This window comes from Leopardus geoffroyi, chromosome E1 (assembly GCF_018350155.1).
Source record: "Leopardus geoffroyi isolate Oge1 chromosome E1, O.geoffroyi_Oge1_pat1.0, whole genome shotgun sequence".
Lineage (NCBI taxonomy): Eukaryota > Metazoa > Chordata > Mammalia > Carnivora > Felidae > Leopardus > Leopardus geoffroyi.
Window position 1 is genome coordinate 28,517,297 of NC_059330.1, and position 25,546 is coordinate 28,542,842.

General features: G+C 50.9%; 2 protein-coding genes across 5 annotated transcripts; one reads left to right on the plus strand and one right to left on the minus strand.

Annotated features, from left to right (window-relative positions):
* Positions 1-30: 30 nt before the first annotated feature.
* On the plus strand, positions 31-12,512 carry MKS1 (MKS transition zone complex subunit 1). Of its 4 annotated transcripts, none has more exons than XM_045488256.1 (18): positions 31-163; positions 594-707; positions 2,096-2,162; positions 2,827-2,982; positions 4,067-4,164; positions 4,359-4,487; positions 4,747-4,851; positions 5,440-5,548; positions 6,332-6,388; positions 7,443-7,485; positions 7,744-7,809; positions 9,254-9,324; positions 9,639-9,708; positions 9,808-9,915; positions 10,617-10,750; positions 11,280-11,362; positions 11,448-11,545; positions 11,647-12,512. In XM_045488256.1, the coding sequence occupies exons 1-18, from the start codon at positions 84-86 to the stop codon at positions 11,736-11,738; spliced, it is 1,680 nt and encodes a 559-aa protein (XP_045344212.1). In that variant the 5' UTR covers positions 31-83; the 3' UTR covers positions 11,739-12,512. The 4 variants fall into 4 exon arrangements, with proteins under 4 accessions (XP_045344212.1, XP_045344211.1, XP_045344214.1 ...); XM_045488255.1 differs by having other exon boundaries at positions 594-703; positions 2,092-2,162; XM_045488258.1 differs by lacking the exon at positions 11,280-11,362 and having other exon boundaries at positions 594-703; positions 2,092-2,162.
* A 629-nt stretch (positions 12,513-13,141) lies between these two features.
* EPX (eosinophil peroxidase) lies at positions 13,142-23,365 on the minus strand. Its single transcript, XM_045487231.1, is given in 16 exon segments — positions 13,142-13,526; positions 13,529-13,589; positions 13,591-13,690; positions 14,190-14,427; positions 14,615-14,618; positions 17,165-17,333; positions 18,004-18,206; positions 18,209-18,265; positions 18,654-18,814; positions 19,482-19,800; positions 20,856-21,135; positions 21,983-22,043; positions 22,404-22,579; positions 22,799-22,876; positions 22,963-23,071; positions 23,344-23,365. Coding segments are annotated over 16 exon segments (2,079 nt in total). The 3' UTR covers positions 13,142-13,485.
* Between the last annotated feature and the right edge of the window lie 2,181 nt (positions 23,366-25,546).

Consider the following 25,546-nt stretch of genomic DNA (forward strand, 5'->3'; position numbering starts at 1 on the left):
GCCTCCCAAACCCCGCGTCTCCGTTGCCAGGGGAACTGGGGGCTGTGCGCTTTCCGGCGCTGTCGCGACGAGTCGCAGCTGTCATGGCGGAGACAGTTTGGAGCACTGACACCGGGGAGGCTGTGTATCGCTCCCGGGACCCCGTGCGCAACTTGCGCCTCCGGTAGTCGCATCGTCCCAGAGCCCTGTGCTTTTATACTCTCAAATAATTCGAGCCTGAACCTCACTTGTTTGCTGAGTGCCCACTTCTGCTTTCAATCCTGATCTCTGCCTTTCTGGTCTCCTCGCGTCTCCCTCACTACCCTCAACCCTCTCCACTCACAACTTCCAGACCTATCCAAGCCCTCTCAAGTCTCTGCCCTTCTCAAATTCCTCGGAGCTCTGTGTACCCAATACACTCTCTAATCGGCACTCTTTCTCTTAGGATCCCGGGCCGCGCTCGCGTGCACCCGGCACACCTTGGTAGCCCCGCCCTCTTCTTTCTTTTGCTTTCCCCCCCCCCCCCCCCCCCCCCCCCGCCCATCTTTGCTCTTTGTTCATCTCCAGGTTGTATGTCTTGTAATCAGTATTTCGGGCTTTTCTTTTCCTGACAGAGTCCACCTGCAAAGAATCACATCAAGCAACTTCCTCCGTTACCAGCCTGCTGCCCAGCCTGGGAAGGACCTCATAGACTTGGCCACTTTTAGGCCTTACCCAACTGCCAGTGGGTGTTTGGTGGTGATGCGACCCTTTGGGGATCTGGGGAAGGGCCTGGGGCGGTAGTAACCTTTTAAGACCTAGTAGACCCAGTTCTGTAGTCTAAGAAAAGGCATAGAGCGGTTGAGTTCCTTGCCCACGGTCACACGGCTGGTAAATGTTGAAGCAAGGATTTGATCCCAAGCAGTTTTAATTGTTCCATTATGTTGTGTATGGAAATTGAGTAAGACCTGATTCTTGCCATCAGGAGTTGATCCGAATTGTGGTCAAATGTAGTAAAATAACAAAGATTATACCTTAGATATGTTATGAATCTGCCTAGAAACCTAAATACTGCTTGTGGCATTTTTTTCTAAGAGAAAATATGCCCCAAATTCCTAATATATGTGTATATTATATATTCACACGCTTTTAAAAACAATTAAAAAAATTTTTTTAATGTTTATTTATTTTTGAGACAGACAGAATGCGAGTGGGTTAGGGGCAGAGAGAGAGGGAGACACAGAATCTGAAGCAGGCTCCAGGCTCTAAGCTGTCAGCACAGAATCTGATGCAGGGCTCAAACTCACGAGCTGTGACATCATGACCTGAGCCGAAGTCGGATGCTAAACTGATTGAGCCACCCAGGCGCCCCTAAAAATAACTTTAAGTTTTACATATATCTATACCACACACACATACACACTATTTAAAAATAATTCTTAATTGGCATCTGCTTGAAAAGGGAACATATTAACATCAACTGGTATCTTGCAGTTTACCTCATCTTGGAAGCCAGAAGAGTGAGGAAGAGAGGACAGTGTGTTTGTGTTAAATCACTAATCTCTCTGCTTTTGTTGTTTCTGTTCAGATATATTCTTGGGCAAGAGTGGGCTGGTGGGTTGTGAAGCATGTGTCTCTGAAAAAGGCATACTCAGCTAAGAGTGTATTCAATTTGGTTCTTTAAATACTCACCTTTCCTCCTCTCTTCTGGCACTTGGTCTCCTAAAGGTTATAGGGCTTGTGGTTCTAGATATATAGTTTCAGGAATAGTAAAGGTAAAAACACCAGGGTTCCTATCTAGCAAATGTAGACAGTTGGGATTGAGGAAGAGGTATTCAGCCCATATCTAAATTTGACTCCTGACACTGAATTAGATTAAGTAATTCCTGGGAGCCACGACTTCCTTTTATTCAAATTAAAGTAGTAATTAAAACTTCTTGGGTCCTAATCCTCGCTTCTACATATATCCACAGCCTCTCTAACCTTTGTTTAGAGTGAGTGCTTAATAAATCCCCAAACTCCAGCTGGTTTTGTGGCAAATATCAGAGCAGGGGCTTCAGTAATAACCAATCACAGAGCAAGAAGTGGTGCTGATTTGACTCAGACGTTTGACTCACTCTGTGGTCTTTGGAGGTGGACACCGCTCAGAGGAAGAGGAAGAGGAAGAGGTCGTGATTGGGTGGCAGGAGAAGCTCTTTAGCCAGGTGAGCCAGCGTCACTTACCTACCTCTACCTGGTCTACCTCCACCTGGCTGGTAGGAGGGAAAGATTCTTGATACATATTGTCTAATTTCTAGAAAGTTATAGCAGTTTATACATTCCCCTGATGTGTTTAAAGGGCAGTATAACATAGTGACCAACGCTACCCTGTTTTATGATCCTGGGTAAGGCACTTTTCACCTCTGGGTGAAATCTGCCATCTGTAACAGCAAAGTTGGATTAGACCATCCCTCTGGTTCCTTTTAGATCTAACATTCTTGGATCCCCTGCCCTGCATTAATTCAGATAAATGGAAATTGGCTATGAAAACATGTCAAATAGCATTAACTCTATAATTAAATTTCTTTTTAATGTTTATTTAGTTTTTGAGGGAGAGAGACAGAGTGTGAGTGGGGGAAGGGCAGAGAGAGCGGGAGACACAAAATCTGAAGCAGGCTCCAGGTTCTGAGCTGTCAGCACAGAGCCTGATGCGGGGCTTGAACCCACGATCCGCAAGATCATGACCTGAGCTCAAGTCGGTCACTTAACCAACTGAGCCACCCATGCGCCCCAAGTAGCATTAACTCTATAGAACTGATTTGACTAAACAGTTACAGGGACAAAAGTTTGACATATTCTCAGTACATCTCTGTGTCCTTGTTACCTCAGTTTGAAGTAGATCTGTACCGAAATGAAGCGGCCTGTCAGAGCCCTTTGGATCATCAGTACCGTCAAGAGATCCTGAAGCTGGAGGCTTCAGGTGGCAGGAGGAACCGACGGATTTTTACCTACACTGACTCTGATAGATACACCAATGTGGAGGAGGTATTGTTTTTTTCTGGGGTCCCATGGCTTCCTTCTCCTTTTCCTCCCCTAACTTCTGGTCTTACCGGGTTCTGTATGTTAAGCCAGAAGCCTGTTAAAGGGCAACAGACAGCCTATGTAGGAACTGCCTCGTGCTGCTGGCAGCCAAGCCGGACAGTGGGCACAGTTTTCGGGTGGTGTGGCTGCTCCTTCTCCACCTGCTAGAGGGCCCGGGGAAGCTGGTAGTGTGTCTAATGATAGGCTTGCAGACTACGGACCCGAGGGAAGCAGCCCCTGGGCTGGACTTCCTCCGTTCATCATGAGAGGACACAGGTGGGTGGAGTCCTGAACCATCTAGATAAAACTCATCAGGGGATGCAGCCACAACTCTGAGTCTGTGGGTTTGAAGAGGGATTCAGTACAGCCGTCGGGAGCAGCTTAGTGCCCTTTGCCTGTGCTCACGTACCCTTGTGGACTTGCTTTACGTGTTCGTCCCTGTAGGACATGTTCTTTCTTCCCGGGAAATGTTAAGCTCCTTGAGAGTGGAGCCTGTATTTTCTGATTTTTGTCTATGACCTTGTAGCTCTGCAAGGAGCAGATATTAAATGAATGTTTTTGAAAGATTGGTGCTTATGTTAGGAAGGCTCTGGGTTGGTAGCATATAAAATTTGGGTTTTCTATTTTAGAAAAGTAAATGACATTACACTTAGTGCTGAATTACCCATGCAAAGGACTTTTCACGTGATACTTTGTATCCCATTTGGCATCTTCCAAGTACCTGGTAATGTCAACAGCTACCAGGCACACTCGCCCAACTTTTTGTTGGTGTGTACTCAGAGATTGCAGACTCCTTTTAATATTATCATAAAGAAACTCATTTCTGAAGGATGATATGCTGCTAAAATCTTGGAGCAAACCAAGGCATGGTAGGAATCTTCTGTGCCATGTTTGTGCTACTGCTCTCCTCCACTGACACATACAGTTGTGAGGTGTGACTGTTAGATTCGGGTCCCAGATGAGGTTTCAGAAGGAAGGCTTGCCTTCAGTACCTGATCCCATGTGGCCTTGACCAGATGGATCACACAGGGCTGCTCTCTTCTCCTAGCACTGTCAGAAAATGACCACCGCAGCCCAGGAGGTGCCATCGTTCTTGGTTGAGCGAATGGCAAATGTCAGGCGGCGACGGCAGGACAGGCGAGGGATGTGAGTGCAAATCTGTATGGGGGAAGGGGTGGGGGGGGGGCCTTTGTAGTCCTTCCAGGCCAATATCCGGATACGTTCACCCACTCGAGCTTCCCATTCTGCAGTAGGCCCTCCCTGGGTGTGCTCCCCTAGATTCCTCCTTTAGGCTCCTTAGGAGGTGCTGGGGAAGTGACCCTTCCTGCGGTGTCTCCCAGGGAGGGCGGCATCCTCAAGTCGCGAATTGTCACCTGGGAACCATCAGAAGAATTTGTCAGGAACAACCATGTCATCAACACCCCTCTTCAGACAATGTACATCATGGCAGACCTGGGGCCCTATGGAAAGTGAGTGAAGCCTCTCACCCCCCAGCTCAGATTCTCCTCCTCTTCCCTCGCTAACCATCACCTACCCGTTACAGTCATCCTGGGGTATGTGGGAAGGAGGGACTTTTTCCTCTTTTACTTCTTAGTTGTACTCAGAAGAAGGTACTATGACGGTTCTCGCTATAGCCTCTGTCCTCTCGCCTGACGTGGGCTATGTCTTCCTCTCTCTGGAGGTGGGACCAGTGGTCCTGAACCTGGGTGTTGATTTTCTGGTATCTAGGCTTGGCTATAAGAAGTATGAACATGTCCTCTGTACTCTGAAGGTGGACAGCAATGGTGTGATCACAGTAAAACCTGACTTCACTGGCCTCAAAGGACCCTACAGGTGAGGGAAAGAAGAAAGGGAGAGTGGAGACTGGCATTCCTTCCCTTGGCTTCACTTCTGGCCCCTAGTTGAGATTCTGAGAAGTCCTTCATCTTCTCTGATTTCCTTATTCCCAGGCAATGGTTCGTATTCTGTTTTCTGATAGACTCGTAGGATCGTGGGGACCCTGTTCTCAGAAAGTGTGCAGCTATACCAGTTTGAAAGGGATAACTTCGGTGGTGTAGTTAAGTGAAAATAATCCTCGGTGCCGCTACATGAAGGGACCGGCCTGAACAGGGCAAGGGGAGCTCAGCCACATCTCCTCCTCTGGGCTGGCTATTCCTGCCTCCGTGTCTTACAATAACAGGACAATAAATTAGAAATGACCTAAACCTACCTGTCTGTTTTTTCGGGTGAGAGAACCGGGTGCCAGGGAAGTTGTGCTTTAGGGCTTCCCCGTGACTGTGAGGCAGAAAGGGGCCCCGGACCTATACTCTGTGTCCACTCTGATGCCCTTTCTGCTCTTCCAGTGTGTTTCTCTCTCCTGCTCATCATTTGGCCTTTTTCATCGTTGGTGAGAGTTGGTCTTTTTGTGGTTTGACCTGACAGGATTGAGACCGAGGGGGAGAAGCAGGAGCTGTGGAAGTATACTATCGACAACGTGTCCTCCCTCGCACAGCCGGAGGAAGAGGAGCGGGAGCAACGTGTGTTCAAGGATGTAAGAGCGAGTTCGTTCCGAGCGTGGGGACGAGCCTTGGTGCCCGGGAGCTGAGCCCTCGTCCGAGGTTGATGTGCGCAGTTGCAGTCTTTCTTACATGGGAAGCACTGCTGAGTGTCAGCCACAAGTTTTTGATAACATAACATGATAACAATGACTATTTATTTTGAGTGTTTGCCAAGCTTTGCTAGGCCCCTCACATGCTTTATTTCATTTAGACAATACTACAACCCTTTGAGGTGAATACTTTTATTATTACCGTTTTATAAATGAGGAGACTGAGATTGAAAAGCTAAGAAGTCTGCCCAAGGTCATGGGCTTGTAAGTGCAAAAGCCAGGATTTGGTCTCAGACCAGCAGACTCCAGAGCCTCTGTGCTTCACTTTAAAATGTCAGTGACAGTAGTGTTTGGGGCTCCTGGGTGGCTCAGTCAGTTAAGTATCTGATTCTTCATTTCGGCTCAGGTCATGATCTCGCGGTTGTCAGATCGATCCTCACGTCGGGCTTCACGTTGGATGTGGCGCCTGCTTAAGATTCTCTCTCTCCCTCTCCCTCTGCCCCTTCTCCCTGCCCCTGTTCATGTGCGCTCTCTCTCTCTCTCTCTCTCTCTCGTCTCTCTCTCTCAAAAAATTTAATTTAATTTAAAAGTCAGTGGCTTGGATGCTTAGGCCTCCAGCTCTCTGTGGCATTTCCTGCCACAGCTTCTTTTCTCCCACCCATTCAGACCTGACCCATGGCCTGGCTGGGGCTGCATCTTTAGTTTTCATGTGGTTTGTTTCCTCAGCTCTATGGCCGCCACAAGGAATATCTCAGCAGCCTGGTGGGCACTGACTTTGAGATGGTGAGTAGCGTGGCTGCCCGCAGCACCACGAGCTGGGTTTGGCCAGGGCATTCGGACTGTGGCTGAGTAATAGCACGTCTCTTAAAGGACATATTCTTTATGCCAGAAGGAAGTCAGAGGATAGCGTGTAGAGCACAGTTCTTGTTACGTGTTTTGAAATACAGCATATTGACAGAACCATTAATGAAAAAGAAAATGTCAGGGAAAAGGTTCTAAAAGGGCACACGTGCTATGGATTGCTTTCTCTGGGGTGGGGGTTGGGTGGTGAGAGGGGTACGTCAGGAATGTTTATTTTGCAGTCCCTGAACTTAGTAGTTTTACGTTTTTATCAGTGGTTCACACATGCAGGTGTTCCTTTATAATTGTTTTTAAAAATAAATGTAGGGATGAAAAATGTCTTCCTCATTCTTTATGTGGATATTTTTCCTAAGATGCCCCATGGAGAGGGAAGGGGAATCATTTCTGTTTGTCAAATACTTTAGCTCTTAAACAACCAAAACAAAATAGTTTATGTCAGTCATTCTGTGGTCCTGTTCTTTGTCTTCTTTATTCCGGGAGTTCCATTCCTAGGTCAGGAAACAAGCACAGGATTACCCAGCAGTCTCCCTCTCTCCCCAAACCAATTCGTTATTTTTATATTGCATTAACAGTAGATGGGCAGTGTTAAAAAGTTAGATAAGAAAACACAAGTAATTAAAAAAGTGAACTCCCTCCTTCCTTGACCAGGCGTCGAAGGGGAACGGGGGTGTCCAGCTGCGCCCCCCAACCCTGTATGGCGAAGGGTGGCAGTTGTTGCTTCCCTTGGCTATTCCTGTAAACTCTCCATACTTCATTGCCCTCCTCACCCTTTAAATTATGTGCTTTCTTTTCTGTTACAAATTTTAGAAATGAAGGAAACCGATCTGTGGAGTGGCAGGGTAGGGAGGAAGCGCAATAGTGACGCACCCAGATCTGGCGGCCAGTGTCAGGTCTTCCTGGGGTTCGTGGACGGGCTGGAGGAGAAGTGCTGACTCCCCCAGATGCCCTGATCTTTTCCCGCTTCTCTCCACCTTAGACTGCCCCAGGTGCCCTCCGGCTCTTTGTAAACGGAGAGGTAGGTAAGTGCCTTGCCAGACAGAGATCCCTTGATGCTTGGGCAGGGGCCCCGTAGAGCTGCGAAGTAGCTCCTATAGCCGCAGTGGACGTGCCAGGTTGTCTGTACTACTTGGGAAACTCCGTCCTGAGTCTTTACTGGAAACGCAGAGAGTTCCTGGCCCTCCAGGGACTTCCTTCCTGAAGTGTGTAGGCCTTTCAGGACTGAGTTGGGTGCTAAGGGTGATAGGAGAATGAGCTGAAATCATTTCTTGTTTTCTTAGTTTCAGCCCAAGGCTACGAGTATGACAATCTCTATGTGCACTTCTTTGTGGAATTGCCAACCACTAGTAAGTAATTTTCATAAGTCTCTTTTATACCCATTCTGACAATTTTCTAGAGGAATTCAATCAGGCCTCCTTCCCACCTTTTTTCAAAGAAATAGTTATTGTCTTTTTCAAAGTCATAGGTCACTTCCAAGTTGTCAAATCCTGTGGTGACCTCTGTGCATTCACCCTACATGACCTCTCAGAAGCTCGTGGCCCAGCTTGCATTTCCTCACTGAAACTCCTTTAGGCTTCTGGCTCCACACTTCTCTCTTCTTTCTTGTAGGTGGCTCGTCAGTCCCCTTGGTTGTTTGCTCATCTGTTGGTCTTAAAGCATTAGAGTGTCCATGGCTGGGCCTGGGCCTTCTGTTACTCTCTCTTTACAGCCCCTCTAGGAGGTCCCATCCATCCATGACTTGTAATGGCGTCTCAGACCCCCCAGATTTCTCTCTAGCCTTGGCCTTTCCCCCGAGCTCCAGGCTCATATCCAGCTACCTCTTTGTCATTTCTGCTTAGCATGACCCAGAGGACTCTTGATTCTCCTTCCTGCATCAAACCTGCCTTCATGGTCTTCCCCCATCTTAGGGAAAGAGTCCCTTCCCTAAGGGACATGGCAATGTCATTTACTTAGTTGCTGGTGCCGAAAACCCAGGAGACACCCTGAATTCCTCACTTTCTCTAGCTCCTTGCAGCCTGTCATTCTACCAGCAGTTTCTGTCGGCTTTATCTTCAAAAGATTTCCTGGACATCTGCTCTGTCGAGCACCCTAGACCAAGCCACCTGCATCTCTCATCTTCTGCCGTGGCCAGTGCATTAACTTTCTTACTTACCCTGCTGCTTCCTTTACACTCATTTGCCACAGGCACCACAGCCACATGGCTTTGAAAATGGAAGCTAGCTGTGTCTCTCTTCGGCTTTAAACCCCAACAGCTTCCCCTCCCACTTAGTGTAAGAACCAAGCTCCAGAGCCTGAATGAGCTGGCCCCTGCCTATCTCTCCCTCACAGAATTCCAGTCAGACTTTCTGTTCTTGAACATGCCAAGTTCATTTCCACCTTAGGGCCTATTGGGGATCATTTCCTTTGTCTGAAAACCTTTCTGTCTATCTTTGCACGAATGGTTCTTCCGAGTTTAGGTCTCAGCCAAAGTGTCACCTCTGAGAGGTCCTCCCTCACCATCCAGTCTAAATGAGTCTGTTTTATTTTTAGTAGAGCATCTGTCACTACCCAATAGCCTCTTGTTGGCTGGTTTGTTGTGTTTCCCCTGCCAACTGGAATGTCAGTTCCATGAGAGACAGGGATCTTTTCTCTCCCCAGTGATGGGTCATAGCACATAGGAGACACTCAGTAAATGTTAAGTGAATGACTGAGTGTGTGAGTGAATGAACCGATAAAGGAACTTTGTCTTTTTCTCAACCACTCGCCTTCCTCCCAGGTCAACTGACTGTATATATGCCCCTTTGCTTTCAGATTGGTCAAGCCCAGCATTCCAGCAGCTCTCAGGAATAACACAGACCTGTGCCACCAAATCCCTGGGAATGGTATGGAAAACAAGAGGGGTATCTGGAGGGGAACAGGACTCCGAAGATTATCAGGACTGGGGAGGATTCAGAGTTGGCTCTGGCCCTTCTCTGTGGGCTCTGCAGGGCTGCCTGGTCCAAGGGCTTTCTGTCTTTCTGTGGATGGTAGCAGCCTGTATTTGGGCATCCCCTCCCCTCTCAGCCTCTTATTTCCTATCTTGGGTGAGAGTTTTTCCCTTGTGAAGGTATGTCATCGGCCACAGAGTGCACAAGTTCCCGTTGAGGCCTAGCCTATCCCATGACACCGAGTATAAAATAAAACTTCTCTTTTTTAGGATAAGGTGGCTTACTTCTCCTACCCATTCACATTTGAGGCCTCCTTCCTCCATGAAGACGAATCTGCTGGTGAGTAGCTCAGTAGATCCTGGGCCCGGCATCTCCTCTGGTGGTACCCTCTCGTGGTGAAGGCCTCCTGTGACCTGCTGCTTCTCTCATGTCTCCCAGATGCTCTCCCAGAGTGGCCTGTGCTCTACTGTGAGGTCCTCTCACTGGACTTCTGGCAGAGGTATCGCGTGGAAGGCTACGGGGCTGTGGTGCTGCCCGCCACCCCAGGTGACCTCTTGTCCCTGCCCTCCACGTGGCCTCTGTGCCCCAGCTCCTAGCAGCGAGACTAACACTTCCAAAAGATTCCATCGCTTCCAGTGAGAAGTAGGGACGGTTAGGAATTAGACGCATTTAACTTGCAAGATTCCTTGCTCGTTTTGAGGAATTTCCCCCACTCTGTTAGAGACAACTGAGTGAAATTGCAACTAACCGCAAAGTAGAGCAGCCTGAGCATCCGTGGCGTCCGCTCCGAGCTCCGCTGATTTGACTCGCGGCCTTGAGGGACCGGCTCAGGCAGGGTGGGCTCTCGGCACACATGTATTGGATGAATCAGCATTCATCTTGAAGTAATAGCCACTGTCTTCTGTTGTCAGGCATTGCACTAAGCGCGTCTCGTTTCATTCTGCCGACCTCTCTGTGAGGTCGCTCTACCATTGTATACCATGTGTAGGCGCTATACCACTTCCGTTTTACCAGTGAGGAGAACGGAGATCATGGGGGTTAAGAAACTTGATCTGGGTATGCAAGTAACAACTGGCAGAGCTTTTTATTTCTAGCTGATTGATTTCCAAACAGGTGCCCCAAGCCCCCATGATCACCTTCACCAGAGGTCAGGTGTTTTCATGGTTGGTAGGCCTGTGTCATTGCTGGGGGTCAGTGAGAGACCACATGCCCTTTCTGGCTGTGGCCCCATTGTCCTTTCTGCATAGGCTCTCACACCCTGACAGTCTCCACGTGGAGACCCATGGAACTTGGCACAGTGGCTAAGCTGAGGAGGTTTTTCATTGGCGGCTCTCTGGAACTGGAGGACCTCTCCTACGTGCGGATACCGGGAACCTTCAAGGTCGCTTTTGTCTCTAGGCAGACTTCATGCTGGGAGCTTAGGTTCCTGTCTTTTCTGGAGAAGGTGGGATCAGGGTTAAGGCCCCTTAGTTGCATCATTATTACTTAGTCCCTTCCTGCCTGTGGTTTAAGCTGGAGGTCATGGCCACATCTTGAACCAGGTACAGACATAGGGGATCCTAGGAAATCTCCTATCCTAGGAGATCTCTGGAAATGAGTATACTCAGAGATTCCCCTGGTCCCGTCAGAGTTACTGGCCCCTCCTTCCAGCCCATCACGGAAGCTTCAGTAATCGAAGGTGGGGAGGATTGGCAGGCCGCTTATAAGGCTGCTATTCTCCAGGGAGGTTGGAATGTTCCCTCATTTACAGTTGGGAGCCCAGTGTTAGCCTTGAGATGATAGAGTCTGGGTGCTGGAATGAGGTTTCCCCATTCTCTCCGAGAATGGGAGGAAGGATGGGGGTGAGGCCAGCGTGCTCCTGGGGTCTAGAAACCACAGAAGCCTGACGCTGTATTAACTGCACACCACAGGGAGAGCGTCTGAGCCGCTTTGGGTTCCGCACTGAGACCACAGGCAGCGTCACCTTCCGCCTGCACTGTCTGCAGCAATCCAGGTGAGTAACCCTGGCCTCTGCCTCGGGGAGCCTTACCCCTGAGGGCTGGAGAGCAGCTGTGGCCGTGTGGTGGGTTTGTGTGCAGGGCCTTCACGGAGTCCAGTTTCCTCCGGAAAAGGATGCAGAGTGTGCTGGACCGTCTGGAGGGATTCAGCCAGCAGAGTTCCGTTCGCAGCGTGCTGGGTAGGTCTCCCTGCCCCCCGCAGCCGGCCACCCAGCACCAGCAGCAGCCACGCTCCTCCCCACAGTGTGGCAGCTGACTGCTATACTTGCTCCCCTCGCAGAGGCCTTCCGTCGCGCCCGGCGCCGCATGCAGGAGGCCCGAGAAAGCCTTCCCCAGGACCTGGTGAGCCCTTCGGGAACCATGGCGTCCTAGCCCACTGCTGCACTGGCCCCTGGGCAAGAGGCAAGATGCGTGATGTCCCCCTAACGCTGGTGTCCCCCTACCTTCGTCCTTCTGACTGGTGACCCCATTGACCTGCCGAGAACCAGAAGAGCTGAGAAAATCCCGGGCTGGTGCCTCTGCCTGGTCTTCAGCAGGGTCTCCTCCCTGCTGCGAAGCAATAAAGCTGGAGACCCTATGGTCCCCCTCTTCATATTTCATTTACTGCAAGTGGGAGTCACCCCAAGGCAGACTTACTGGTTTAGCTCCGTTTGGGGTGACCCCACAGTTAGCTCAGTCCTCAACACAGCCTCTTTTCTGGCTTGTCTCACTGTCTCCCAGCGGAGAGCTGCAGGCAACTCCTGGTCTGCAGCCTGCATTACGGATGGAGGTTCAAGGCGCACCGGGGTGGCTCGGTCGGTCGGTTCAGCGTCTGACTCTTCATCTCTCACCTCAGGTCTTGGTCTCACAGTCGTGAGTTCGAGCCCCGCATTGGGCTCTGTGCTGGGCGTGAAGCCTACTTAAATAAAAAAAATGTAAAAAGAACAATGGAGGCTAAAGAAAGGTGAGAGATATCTTGAATTCCTGGCCCGAGAGCCTCAGCCTCCTCTTTCCAGGGTAGCCTGGGCTTGCTGCTTGGGCTTGTTGTGTTTGGAGATACAACTTATTTCTGGAGTAAATGAAGGCTAAAGGCAGTGCCCAGTCCTTTCTGCTAGCTGGGTAGTACCTTTATTGTGTTTTCTTGTACATAAAAACTTTGTATATTGACTGATGTGTTGGCTGGTTTTCTGCTCAGGTTGCTGGCGTGGCCGAGGTGTTCTCCTGAATCTTCCCCTTTCCTACCCTTTCCTATCCATAGTGTCTCTTTTGGTTCTCTTATGTGAGCCCGCAGGAGAGCCTTAGGGGTTAGTGCCACTGGTGTCCTGGCTGTGCTCCTTCTAGACATTTGGAGCAAAGCCCAAATGTCATGCCCTCCCCAGCCTAACTCAGAAACCAGCTCCCGCCCCCCAGCCGTCCTTTATTGGTACGAGCAGAGCGTGCTGCCCAGCCTGCAGGCTCCAGCAGAGGGTTGTGGGATGGCCAGGACCAGGTGTGGGGTGGCCTGCAGCCACGGGCAGGTGTGGGGGACAGGCTGGGAAATAGAAAAAAGAAGCTGGAAATCGTTCAGATGACTCTTCCTGCCTGGGCCTCAAGACCTCCTTTCACCCAGAGCTGATGCCTGACCTTCTACCTAAGAGGTTCCCAAGGTGGGAGGGTTCACTGCTGCTGGGGGCCCCAGCTGTGACTCCCAGCCACAGAACCAGCCCTGAGCCATAGCCAACAAAAGCGTCAGCAGGCGTGCTTGCTCGGGGGAAGAAGGTAGCCTTGTGGTCTTCCCTACGTGATCCTGCGTCCGAGGCTGCAGACGTGGAATGGGCTCCTGCGGAAGCAGCACAAGTGGGCCAGTGTGGAACTTGCTGGGTGTCCAGACATGGAGCTGTGTCGGGGTGTTGATGACTGGGCTGGGGTTGATTCGACACTTCCCAATTGCCCCCCAAAGCCCTGAGCCTTGGATTAACAGTCCAGAAACTAGCATACCGGGAAGCCACTAGGGGAGAGTACCCTGTCTCTAGTGACAAGTTTTGTTGTCTCTGCTGAGAGGCCTAAAGGGTCTCAGCCATCGGGTCCAGGGAAGGATGTGGAAGCCTGGCCCCACCCAGGGCTGTTGGAGGAGGGCCCCCCCTTACCTGCAGAGGCCTCATTAGCCTTGCCAGGCTGACGGATCCAACCTGGGGATGCGGTGCAGCTTACAAAGCCCTGGGGGTAAGTGTTGGCCCTGAAGATGTCCCTCGAAATGGTGTATATGACCAGTATGGTCATACACAATTCCAGACCAGGAAGCATGGCTCAGGGCCTCATGTGTTAGGGAGGAATTAACAGGATGGGCACCCATTGCATGCCAGGTGCTTCACATCATTTCATTCACTTCTCCAGAATTCCTGCGAAATAGGTATTATTCCCATTTTATAGACGAAGAAACAGGTTCAGCGGTCAAGTAAATTGCCCAGTATAAATGCACCGTAATTTAGCAGCCAGGACTGGATTTGAACCCAGGTAGATACCAAGGCCAAATAAGTCAAGTGTTTAACCATAAGTTTAGGAAGGAAACCAGATTTAGCCCTTTCTGTCCATGTTTTCTGGGATCCACTAGCCAGGAAGAGCGAGGCTGACCAGTCAATCTCATGGGTTAAAGGTGCCCGTAGCTCAGGCAATATCAGCCTTGCCTGGCCCACTGTCTCTCTCCCTCTGACTAGTCTCTCCCCAGAGGAGCCTCCTGGTCTTAGACCCTGTGAACTTGGAAAAAAAATGAATCTAAAAAAGGCACTTTCCCCCTTGCTGAGACTTGAAATGCTAGTGCTTTTCTGCCCTGCCTCTGGGGCTGGTCTCTAGGGTAGGGTCACTTACCTGTCACCATTTCAGGCTCTTGTGAACTGGTTTTCAAAAAGAGAAACCAGAAGAGGTCCCACTTGGGCCTCTGGTGGAAGAGGCTCTGCAATGGCCCCAATCCAGACATCAGTATTGTCAGGTGTCCCATACAGATTCAGGAGCTTCCTTGCCAAATCCGGGTTTTGTAGCACCTGGCTAAGCTGTGCCAGATTCCGGGGCTGGGAAAGCCCACAGAAGTGCCTCCGAGCATTGTGCCCTGTAGGGAAAGGGGCAGAAGTGGATTCAGTCTGACTTCCCTTTAGCTTCTACTTCTCCACAGTTTCTCCTGAGAGAGCTCTGTGGTCCGGAAATGTTAGGCAGGACAAGATCCCTGCTGACAGAAGAGGCCCAAACCTTCCAAATGTCGAACCACTGTGCTCTAATTTTCAAAGCAAGTAGACAACCAGGCTTTGTGAGTGTGTCCTAACATAAGAAGCTGCAGTAATCCAACACTCATAACCACAGGGATGTGATTTATTGGGCTCAGGCACATCAATTAGGCGCAAATAAGATAGGACCTAGAACATAAAAGACTCGTAATCAGGTTTGTAGCAGGAATGAGTGAAGAAGTAAATAAGTGAACAAACCAAGAAATGAAATGTGGTTAATCTACTCAGAAAAGGAACACATGCTATGATTCCATTTACACGAAAGACCCAAAATAGGCAATTATGTAAAGATAGAAAGATGATCAGTGATTGTCAGGGGCTGGAGTAGGGACGGGGAGGGACTGTTATTATAAGGTTTCTTTGTGAGTGATGAAAATGTTCTGACATTAGCAGTGGAGATCAATGGGCCAAAGACCTTAACAGGCAAAACAAAAACAAAAACAAAACAAAAACAACAATGCACAACTCTAAATTTACTGAAGTCATTGATAAAGTCATTGAATCATATATTTCATATGGGTGATTTTTGGGATGTGCTAATTATGTCTCGATAAAGTTGCTTTAAAATTTGTTTTCAGCTGCTCAGAAATTTCCAAAGACCAGCCATACTGATTTCTCTGCTATTAGGATCCCACAATAGAACCAAGCCCGATGATGGGGTGGGGACCAGCAAGATACGAGAGAGGTTTGGCCCAATCTTGAAGAAATGCTTGCCCAATATTGTCCATTGAACTACAACTCACAAACACCACCTTCCAGCTGAGCAAAGGAAAATGATGCAATGTTTTACCTCACTAAGCACAGTTATGTGATCATCTCTTCTGATCCTCACAATACCTTTGTCAGGCATTTTGTAATCTCCATTGTATCAATGGACATTTGCTTGAGCCACTGTGACTTTTAAAAAAATTTTATGGGGGTGCCTGTGTGCTTCAGTTGGTTAAGCATCCAATATCGGCTCAGGTCATGATCTCGTGGTTCGTGAGTTCGAGCCCCGGGTCGGGCTCTGTGCTAACAGCTCAGAGCCTGGAATCTGTTTCAGATTCTGTGTCTCCCTCTCTCTCTCTGCCCCTTCGCCCCGCTCACATTCTCTCTCTTTCTCTCAAAAGTGAATAAACATTTTTAAAAAATTTAAAAATGAATGTTTTTAACATTTATTTATCTCATTTTGAGAGACAGAGACAGAGCACAAGTGTGGGAGGGGCAGAGAGAGAGAGAGGGAGACACAGAATCCGACGCAGTCTCCAGGCTCTGAACTGTGAGCACAGAGCCCTACGCGGGGCTCGAATCCAGGAATCATGAGATCATGACCTGAGCTGAAATCAGATGCCTAACCAACTGAGCCACCCAGGCGCCCCCAACTGTGACTTTTTTAAGGTCACTCCACCATTAAGTGGAGTTCATACAAGATCTTCCAATTCCAGGTTTGGTGTTTGGAATGGAGGAGACTGTCAGAGCTAGTATCTGGAGAATATTTCTGGGACAGCTTGGAGGAAAGGGTATGGGGGGTGGGGGCACAAAAACTGTGTGGCCCTTGGGTGGGGGCCGGGGGCTAGCAATCTCAGTTCTCCATCAGGGTGCGCCCGCAGCTCTTTAGTTGTCAATAGCACCCGCGTGTAAGGAGGAAAGAAACTCAGGTTCCTGGGTGCCTGCTGTGTGCCCGCCAAGTGCTGTGTTAGGTGCAGTAGAGACTGCCCCCACTCCGTCATACACGGCCAAAGATTAGCCAAAGCAGATGGGGCTTTGGGTTGTATTTGGACAAAAAAGTAAGGAGTTCAGGGGAGGGAGAGGGGAGCAAGGTAATGACCAAAGCCTTCCCCTAACATTGTAGCTTAAACAAGGGGAAGAAAGAAATTTTGAACTTGATTCAAATTTTACTACTTCCTAGTTATGTGGCCTTCAGAAAATTACTAGATATCTTTGAGCTTATTTCCTCATCTATAAAAATGGCTGTAATTGTTGCTTCTCAAGGTCATTGGCAAAACTAAATGATTAATATCCATGAAAATTCCTAGCAGAGTGCCTACGTTTTCTTCCTTTCCGGGATGAATTTTTCTTCTTTCCTGGGATTCTTGTGTCGTCACAAAACAGCCAAGGCTGTCTTAATTTTACTCCAACTGTTCCTGCCTCGGGGGCTCTTGGCCTTTCTGCACTTAGAGCAGGAGTCAGTTTCTGTATCCCTGGAACCTGAGTCTTCCTCCTTGGAGCTCGCCTGGGTAAGTGGGGAATGGAGCTGTTCTTCCCCGCCCTTTGGATCTACTGTCTTCTCTACCCGGAAATTCCTGAACTGCTTCGTCCACTCCTGTGTCCAAGTCCTGGCCGTGCTATGAATCTACAGCCAGAGGCCGTACAGTGGCTGGAGAAGATAGGACAGGATGGCAAAAGGCTGGTCCCAGGGATGCTTTACCACATCAAGCGTGGCCTCGCATGCTTCTCGACCACAGCACATCGCCTAGACAGAAAGGATGCACCAACGGTCTTCTCTGAAACCCGCTTACCACCAGCAGCAGCAAACCGAGGCCAAAGCCTGGGAGGAGGGACGGGCAGCCCCCTGACCCTGGAGACCGCGGTGTGGTCCCGGCTGCATTGCGTGTCGAGAGCGACCAGGTCCAGCCCGATCCTCTTCACTTGACAAAAGAGTCGGTCCCGCAGCTCGTCCACTCACACGGAATCTTGAGGGTTCAGCGTGGCAGGGCTGGCCGTGAGGCCTGGGATGATGGGGTTGATGCCACCTGGTGGTGGGGAACGTGAACAGCACACACTGGATCAGCCTCCGGGGAGCCCTGGGGTCATCGCGTGACACCAAGCTAGCTCAGAGCTGGACAAGCTGGTCGCTTGTATTCTATAATGTTTGTATCCGGAAACAAAGGCCTGGGTAGACTCGAAGTGTGCTGGGGCTGGCAGAGAAAGTAGTGACCCCCACTTCTTTTTTTTTTTTTTTTTTTCAACGTTTATTTATTTTTGGGACAGAGAGAGACAGAGCATGAACGGGGGAGGGGCAGAGAAAGAGGGAGACACAGAATCAGAAACAGGCTCCAGGCTCTGAGCCATCAGCCCAGAGCCCGACGCGGGGCTCGAACTCACGGACCGCGAGATCGTGACCTGGCTGAAGTCGGACGCTCAACCGACTGCGCCACCCAGGCGCCCCGACCCCCACTTCTTAAAGAAGGAGCAGAAGACAAGCTCCTGTGAGGCCCACAAGCCGCCAGTCTGACATGAGGAGTTTTGGAAATCCTCTGATCCCTGAGTGGATGGGATGCCCAGGACCTAGGGTCTTGGTGGCACCCGCCTTGTTTTCACTGCCCTGGGGAGATGATTAGCAGGGGCCTGAGCAGCAGCCTGGCCTCCTGGCACTAAGCTTGGCCCCACCCCCACTCCCATCTGCTCTTAAAACTTGGTCATCTTCATGCACGATTCGCCAGCTGGCAAAGAAGCTAGTCCTAAGAGGGACACATGAGTTGGGTGCTGAGGCACAGTACTGGCTGTCCAAGCGAAACATGAAGGGCTAGAGCATGGTGTGACCAAAGCAGAAGGCCAGGGTGAAGACACTGGCCGCACGACGGTCCACATTGGAGCAAGACCCTCAGTAGGGCCCCAGGGTTTTCTCCGGGGGGGACCCTGGGCCTCGCCCAGAACCAGGGGCAGAAAGTCTCAGTAGGTGATGATCTACAAGAGAAGACCGGAGGAACATAAACTTAGAGGCCACCCACCCCATCCCCTTGCCTTTGGACAAAACTTCTGCTTTCCGAAGGGCTGCTCAGACATATTAATTCCTTATTGCCATCATGTCGAAAGTGGAAATGTTTGTTTCCCATTGGCTGGTGAAGCTCCTGAAGCCCAGATAGCTGGATGACAAGGACGGTGTCACACACAGCCAGTTAGTGGCAGAGTTTGGGGTACAGGTGGGATCTCGGGTACACTCCCAACCACCCAGACCTAGCTGATTTGAGGCACTTCCCCAAAGGATGCATTAGGGGAAGTGGGAGCCACTCCCTCAAATGGTGTCTCAGGCCAGATTGTCTTCTCAGAGATGCTGGGACCCAGGACTCCCCACGTGGACCGTGGCCTCCACGGTCTTCCGGGGCTCCTGGCGCAGGGTGTCTCCACTCCACGGGGGAATCAGGGGTCTCAGCTGCATAGCCCGCCGGGTGTGCTCCTGCATAAACAGGGTATGCATTGCTGCCAGTTTGGGGGTTTTAGATGGTCGACAGTCCCCTTGAAAGCCCCGAGTTCAGAGTCACCGCAGCCCTTCCCAGAGAAGCCAGAGAAGTGTCTTTCTGCTGAAGCAGGCAGAGCTCTGGGGGCTAGAAAGAGGTGGTAGAACTATGTGACCTGGGCCGGGCTCCCCGCCCTGGCCAGACCTCCGTCTCCTCGACTGTGCTATGAACTTCCTCACTGACTGCCACCCTCTGCTCCACCACAATGGGTCAGGAGCAGGGGGACTGTGGGTCTCAGATCCCAGTTACCGGAACAGATTCAGGCAGGGTGGGAAAGCATGGAGCAGCTTCTGGACTCGGGCCTGAGGATTCTATTCTGTAAGTAAGCGAGACCACGGCTGGCCGAGGGACCCAGATGACTCTGGGAACCTTGGCCTTGGGACTGTGAACCCACCCATCCCATGAACTGTATCCATCGGCACATTCCCTGCCGAGGGCTGGACCTTTCCCCAGCTGTGCCCTTGGTGTCAGACCGCTCTCCCCAGGGGGCCCCGGGGAAAGAGAACGAGAAGCCTGTTCCTGCGGCCACAGCTTCTCCTAGAGGCCAGGAAGGAAAGCAAATTCCTGAAGGTGGGCCTTACACACAGTCATCCGCTGCTTTTGAACTAAACCTTTTGTACAAGGTCTTATTTAACGTACTCTTCAGTAGGCTGCTTGGGGCTGACCTGCCGGGGAGCAGGGGACGCACAGGGAGGGGTTGGTGAGGAGGTAGGGGTCATCACACAGGTTGTCGAAGGGGAGCTGGGCCCAGCCGTTGTCACTGAAGCAGGTGCTGATGGCCAGCAGCCCCGGGTGATTGGTCTGGTTGCAGAGCTGCAGGGCGAGGGAGACCTCGCTGCCATACAGCATGCTGGCATCTGAGAAGGAAGTGAGCGCGCTGAGCTGGTTTTGGACTTGGTTCCTGTTTGGGGGGCATGAGGGCGCTGAACGGAAGAAGGGGATGCAGTCACTCTGGTCCCTGATGCGGGGGTCACTGTGTGGGATCTCAGGTGGAAGCGGAGCCACTGACACGGGGGCCCCTGAAGAGCAAGCTCACTCCTCTCGATCATCCCCCACCTGCTTCAAAACCTTGCTCGAAAATCCCCTCCTCCAGGAAGCCCTCCCTGACTCATCCAGACTAGTGCTGCTAGCCAGGTCAGTCTGAGCAGCCTTAGCACTTTGTATTGTAGAGTCATGAAAGGTTAGGAACGGGTGAGGCCTTAGATCCCCATTTTACCAATGGGGAAATTGAGGCTCAGAGAGGGGTAGTGACAACTACTCAGCAGGAGAGGAAGGATTAGTTCTCTTGACATTTAGGCCTGTGCTTCTTTTATTCCATTTTATTCGACATTTCCTAAGCACGCTTATGCCTGGTGCTTTGGAGACTACGAAGTTCAACAAAACCCAGCACACGTTGCAGGAAGCTGGCGTTCAGTGAAAACAGATGCACGCATAGAGACGTAACTCTAAATTGAGACGCTATTTGCTATGCTTGATCTAAAAGCCAAAAGCAAAAGGTGTGACAGGAAAATATGGGAAGATTCTCCCAAGGAGGTGCTCCCGAACCAGAGCCAGAGGAAGGGGTGAGATTGCAACAGGGAGGAGCCAGCCAGGAGCCCTCACACGTCATGCCCCAAGAATGTCGCCGAATGTGGGAGTGTATGCATATGTGTTCCCCCACCGCCCGCCCCAGATTCCCAGAGAGGCTCTGCTCCCTGGAATCCATCCTTTCTTCTCTAGTGTTCCACACCACCCTTGCCTCTCAGCCTGAAGGATAGTGCCCTGCTCACACATGATCCCAGGAGATGGTGAGAGATACAGGGCCCTTGGACCACTTCAGGAAAGAGAGAAGGGCAAGAACTAACGGAACCTACAGGCTCTCAAAAACAGCAGCCCAGAATCTTGCCCTCAAACACGCACAGAACTGAGGGTCTGTCCCAGGCCGTGCTTCCTGCCTTGGTCTGATACTCAAACATCATAGACAGCTCTTAAGGAGGGCATGGCAGTCTTCCAGCTCAGGGCCTGGGGTGGGGGCCACATTTGGGGCCTGGGGGACTGGCTGGGGGTAACTTGATGGGGAAGCAGGGGGGCAACTGGGTGCAGGTCCTCTCACAGTCAACCCCCACAATGAAGGCCACTCTAGCTGGGGGCTCAGGGGTGAAGTCCAAGTCGTGGTCAATGAACTGGCCCCACTGCATGAACATAAGGGTCAGGCCCCGGTGGGAGGTCAGCCTCTCACTGGAGAAGAGCACAATCTGGTTCGAGATGGCCCAGACCCAGTGTGGAGATAGGTCAGTGTGGGGCGTGGGCTCCTGGACCCCACAAAATGTTGGGGCCACCCTGGGACTCAGGGGCAGCAGACTGCTCCTCACTGGAGTTAACACAGGGTCTCCTCTTCTCCTGCCCTCCCTTCCCATCCCCACCTGCTGTGTGGCTGTCATTCTGAGAAGGATGGTCTCTGGTGTGGCCCTGAGGATTCCAGGAGTAGAGAAGGGGAGAAGCCAGGTTGGCTGGCTGAGACCCCACGAGTATTTCCAAAGAGGTAAATAGATCAAATTGATAGATCAATTTATGGACCAATGGATGCCTAGATGACAGGACTGACAGATAGATGCCTAGTTGGTAAGTGACAGATAATAAATACAGAGAGAATTGAATAGATGGAAGAAGAGTTAATAAATAGATGTTGGTAGATGAGTAGGTGATTGATTGTTATATTGACATATGAAGAGAAAATTGATAAACTGATAAATGTGAAATCATTTAGATCAATAGACATAGAACAAGGCCCATCACTCTTTATATTTAGCAAGATACTTTGACACTAACTCTTGTAGAAAAAACAGTACTATAATGGCTGGCACTAATAGATCACACCCTATATAGATGCTTATACTAAGCTCAGGAAGGAGCTAGGACCCTGGACCCAGGCCCCTGCCCACCTTTCCTGTCCCCACACATGCTGATGGAACCCCAGCTTCAGCTTCTGTCCCAGGCCAGTGGCTGTGCTCTCCGGAACCAGGAGGAGAAGTGCAGTGACAAGTAAAGGACCATCACTGGGAAATGCAACAACAAGTGGGTGCAGGGGCTGCCCCTGACCCAAGGGTGCCTCCCTTCCCCTCCTCCACCCCTCACTCCACACCGAGCGGCCTCCAGCCCCAGAACCCTCTGACTAGAGCCCACTCACTGCTGCAGGGAAAGACCCTTGCTGGGGACCTCCAACCAGGCCCTGGCCCGCTGGCTGCCAGCTGAGTAAGAGGACAGGCTGTCACTTCCCTTCAGCTGGACACCCACCAAGAGGTGCAATGGCTTCCTCCTCCCTCTCGTGAGTAGCAGCTGAGGGTCTGGAAGATGTTCCATCACTTACAAGCATGAAAGTAAAAGCCCAGCCCAGAGGCAGCTTGAATCCAGGCTAGACCCTCGGCCAGCTAAGAGACTTGGGGCGAGTAATATAGCTGAGTCTCAGGTATAAAACCTACCTCATATTGCTGAGCTGGTCTGTTCCACATCTCCCATCCCTGTACCCTCTTTCTCCCAACACCCCCAGCTGGGCACCCTGCCCTCTCAGGCCAGAGCAGTCCCTGGGACTCCATGGAGGGGCACAGTACCAGTGACATTGAAGGAACTGGATCCCTGGAGTTGTAACTGCTCCTCCAGCAGCCCCAAAGCCACATGCATATAATCAGCAACCCGAACCACTGTCCTGGTGGCTGCTAACGGTTGTTTGAAGTAGATCAGGAGGTCCATGGGGCTGGCCAAGCCACTGTGAAGCTGCTGCTTGAACCTGCAAGAGGAGGGTGAGGGCTGGAGAAAGGAAGCTCAGCCACCTAGCGGAAGTTCCAGCCTGGTGGCGGAGAGTGAGGGCAGTGTGGACAGGATGGATGGATGGAAGGAAGGCTCTCTACCCACATGGCACTCGCCCGAGGTGCCCAGGGGCAGGTGATAGCTGACATGACCGTGGTTGGAGCCCCCGCCCCCGCCTCATCAACCCTCCCAGGCCCACCTCCTGAGTCTGATTGTAGCATCCACCAGCAACGGGGCCTCTGTTACACAGCCCCAAAGGGCCGAGGTCTCCACTGTCCTGGGGAAGGGTGTCCAGAGGGAAGAGGACTCAAGGTCCAGGGGCGCCACAGGTTCCCCCAGACCCAAGCACTTCCCCCTCCTTGCCCTCCTCCTTGGCTGTGCAGAGGGATATCACCGGGGACAGTGCCCTCACAGGGCTGGGCCAGGATGAGTGTAGCTAAGACCCCTGCCAGGGCCAGGAACAGCTTCCTCTCTGCCGTGAGACCCCAGCCACAGTGGGGTAAGGGATTGACACCCACATCCTGCACGTAGGTGGGTCCCCTGCTTCCTTCTCACCTGGAGATCCCCAAACTGACCTCTCACCTCCTCCTCTTTTCTGGAAGTAGCTGGGAAGGGAGTTTTATATCCTGTCCTAGTGTGAGGGAGGGGAAGTCCAGCCTCTTGAGGTGGAGCTCTGGAACTTCCCTCTGATCTTCAGTGGACTTGTGAGACTGAACCCCCAGCCCCCTTTGCTACTGAGCTCACTGATGTGTTTCTCCCAAGGCATGGGGCAGCGCCTGGAACAGGCATTGCTCGGTGTGTATTTGCTGGAAGATTGAGGGGCAGCAAGTCTCAGAAGATTGGGCTCAGTCCTGCCACTAAGTAGTTGTATGATCTTGGGCAAGTCACTTCCCCTCTCCAAGCCTGTTTCCACATCCCTAAAATGGGACTTAGGCCAGAACTTTGGAAAGGCTCCTCTCCTCCCCCGGCAGAAATTGGGTCTGCCTTACTCTTGTATCTCCCCAGACCCCTCAGCACAAGGTTTGGCATTCAGCAGGTGCTCAATGAATGTTTACTGAGTGCATGAAAAACCTCAGGTCAGTGACTAGGCCCCTCCCCCTTACTCCCTATCCCTGCCAGCTCTAAGATGCCAGGAGAGGGTGAGGTGATGGCTGAGGCAGTGCTGAGCCCTGAAAATTAAAGGGTTGCATCATGGGGCCATCGGGGGAGACAATGAGATGTCACCGGGAACACACCAGCAGAGCGATGGTGGCAGGCCTCCATGCAAGCAGAGGTCCTGTCCTGGGCTCAGTGCTCCTGCGTGGGCTTCCTCGGCGCGCATCAGCGGCAGGCTCAAGCTGAGTAGGGGGCCTGGGTCTGGATCGGCTCTGTCACTACCTGTGTGACCCCAGCCGGGCCTCCAATTCCACATTAGAAGGGTGGAAGGCCCCCAAGGGCCACGCCTTCTCACAACCAGGCCTTTCCTCCCATGTGTCCTCCGCTAGGCGCAGATCGTCCTTGGCTCCCCCACATCCTACTCCACCTGCAGAGCACATTAGCTGCTGCTCAGCTCCAGGAACGTCGTCCCACCCCACCCCACTCCCCACCCCTGCGCCCCACAGCCTGTCTGTCCTTGTTCCTGCCCCAGGGCCATCCCTTCCTCAGTATCGACCTGCACCTACTCCAAGAGTCCTTGCCCCCGGCCCTCCTGTCCCCGTGCCCTACCTAAACCCAGTCTCCGGCCTCTGCAGCCCTGCCTCCCACCTCAGCGGCCCTCCTCTACCCCCCAGTGGCCCCAAGGTTGCCCAGTGGCAACCTCGAGTATCTGGTACCAGGAGCAGATTGTTTTTTGATAGCCCCTCTTTTACATAATGAAAAAAGTAATGATAATGGTTGGAAATGTGTGAAAGTTCTCTTAGTAAACTTTTTTTAAAAATGTTTTATTTATTTTTGAGAGAAAGAGAGCGGGGAAGGAGCAGAGAGAGAGGGAGACACAGAATCTGAAACAGGCTCCAGGCTCTGAGCTGTCAGCACAGAGCCCGACACAGGGCTCGAACTCCCGAACCAAGATCATGACCCGAGCCGAAGCTGCATGCTTAACTGACTGAACTACCCAGGCGCCCCTCTCTTAGTAAACTTTTAAAAAATATTTTTAAAATATAAAAAGGAAAAAAGTATTGGATTATTACTTTTTAATTATGTGACTATGTTTTACATAAAGGGGAGGGGCACCTGGGTGGCTCAGTCGGTTAAGTGTGTGACTCTTGATTTCGGCTCAGGTCATGACCTTGAAGTTCATGAGATCAGAGCCCCAGGTGGGGTTGTGCACTGATGCGGAGCCTGCTTGGGATTCTCTCTCTTCCTCTCCCTCTACCCCTCCCCTATTCGTGTGCGCACGCTCTCTCCCAAAATAAATAAATAAGCATTTAAAAATTAATAAATAAATAAAGGAGAAAAACTACCTACATATTGGTGGTTTTAATATAATATTTAATATATTCTTATAGTTTCTGGTGATATTTGTTTTATTTTAAAATAAACAATTTGGAATTTTAAAAGAAGAATACGTTTCAATGGTAAAGATACTCAAATTCAGTACACCATTCATCTACGAAGTAAAATTTCCCTTTAAGAACATTGTACTTTGCAGTTTACACTCTGTTTCACGGTCTTAAATTTTATACACAACTGATAACTCCAAATGGTCACATAAAGTGACGGAACTGAAGGAACCCAAGTTCTGTCTCTTCATCTTTGCAATCACCGTGTTCTCACTGCTGTATCAAACCAACTATTTACAAGCAAGAATATGCAATGCTACAGGGGATGGCAGGCATCAAGTGCAACGGCAGCCACAGCCCCGATGGCACTGAACCTTTAGAATTGCTTTCTTCATGTACATCTGGACAGTGATAATGGTTCTGAATGCAATGGGCATTCTGAATACAATGGGCACAGGATCATTCCA

Bases quoted from the DNA above. Each gene is read 5' to 3' on its own strand.
- MKS1 (XM_045488258.1), top strand. From the start codon at position 84: ATGGCGGAGACAGTTTGGAGCACTGACACCGGGGAGGCTGTGTATCGC. The intron at 6,389-7,442 runs GTGAGTAGCGTG...TCTCCACCTTAG, and splicing joins TGGGCACTGACTTTGAGATG to ACTGCCCCAGGTGCCCTCCG. The intron at 9,325-9,638 runs GTATGGAAAACA...TCTCTTTTTTAG, and splicing joins CCACCAAATCCCTGGGAATG to GATAAGGTGGCTTACTTCTC.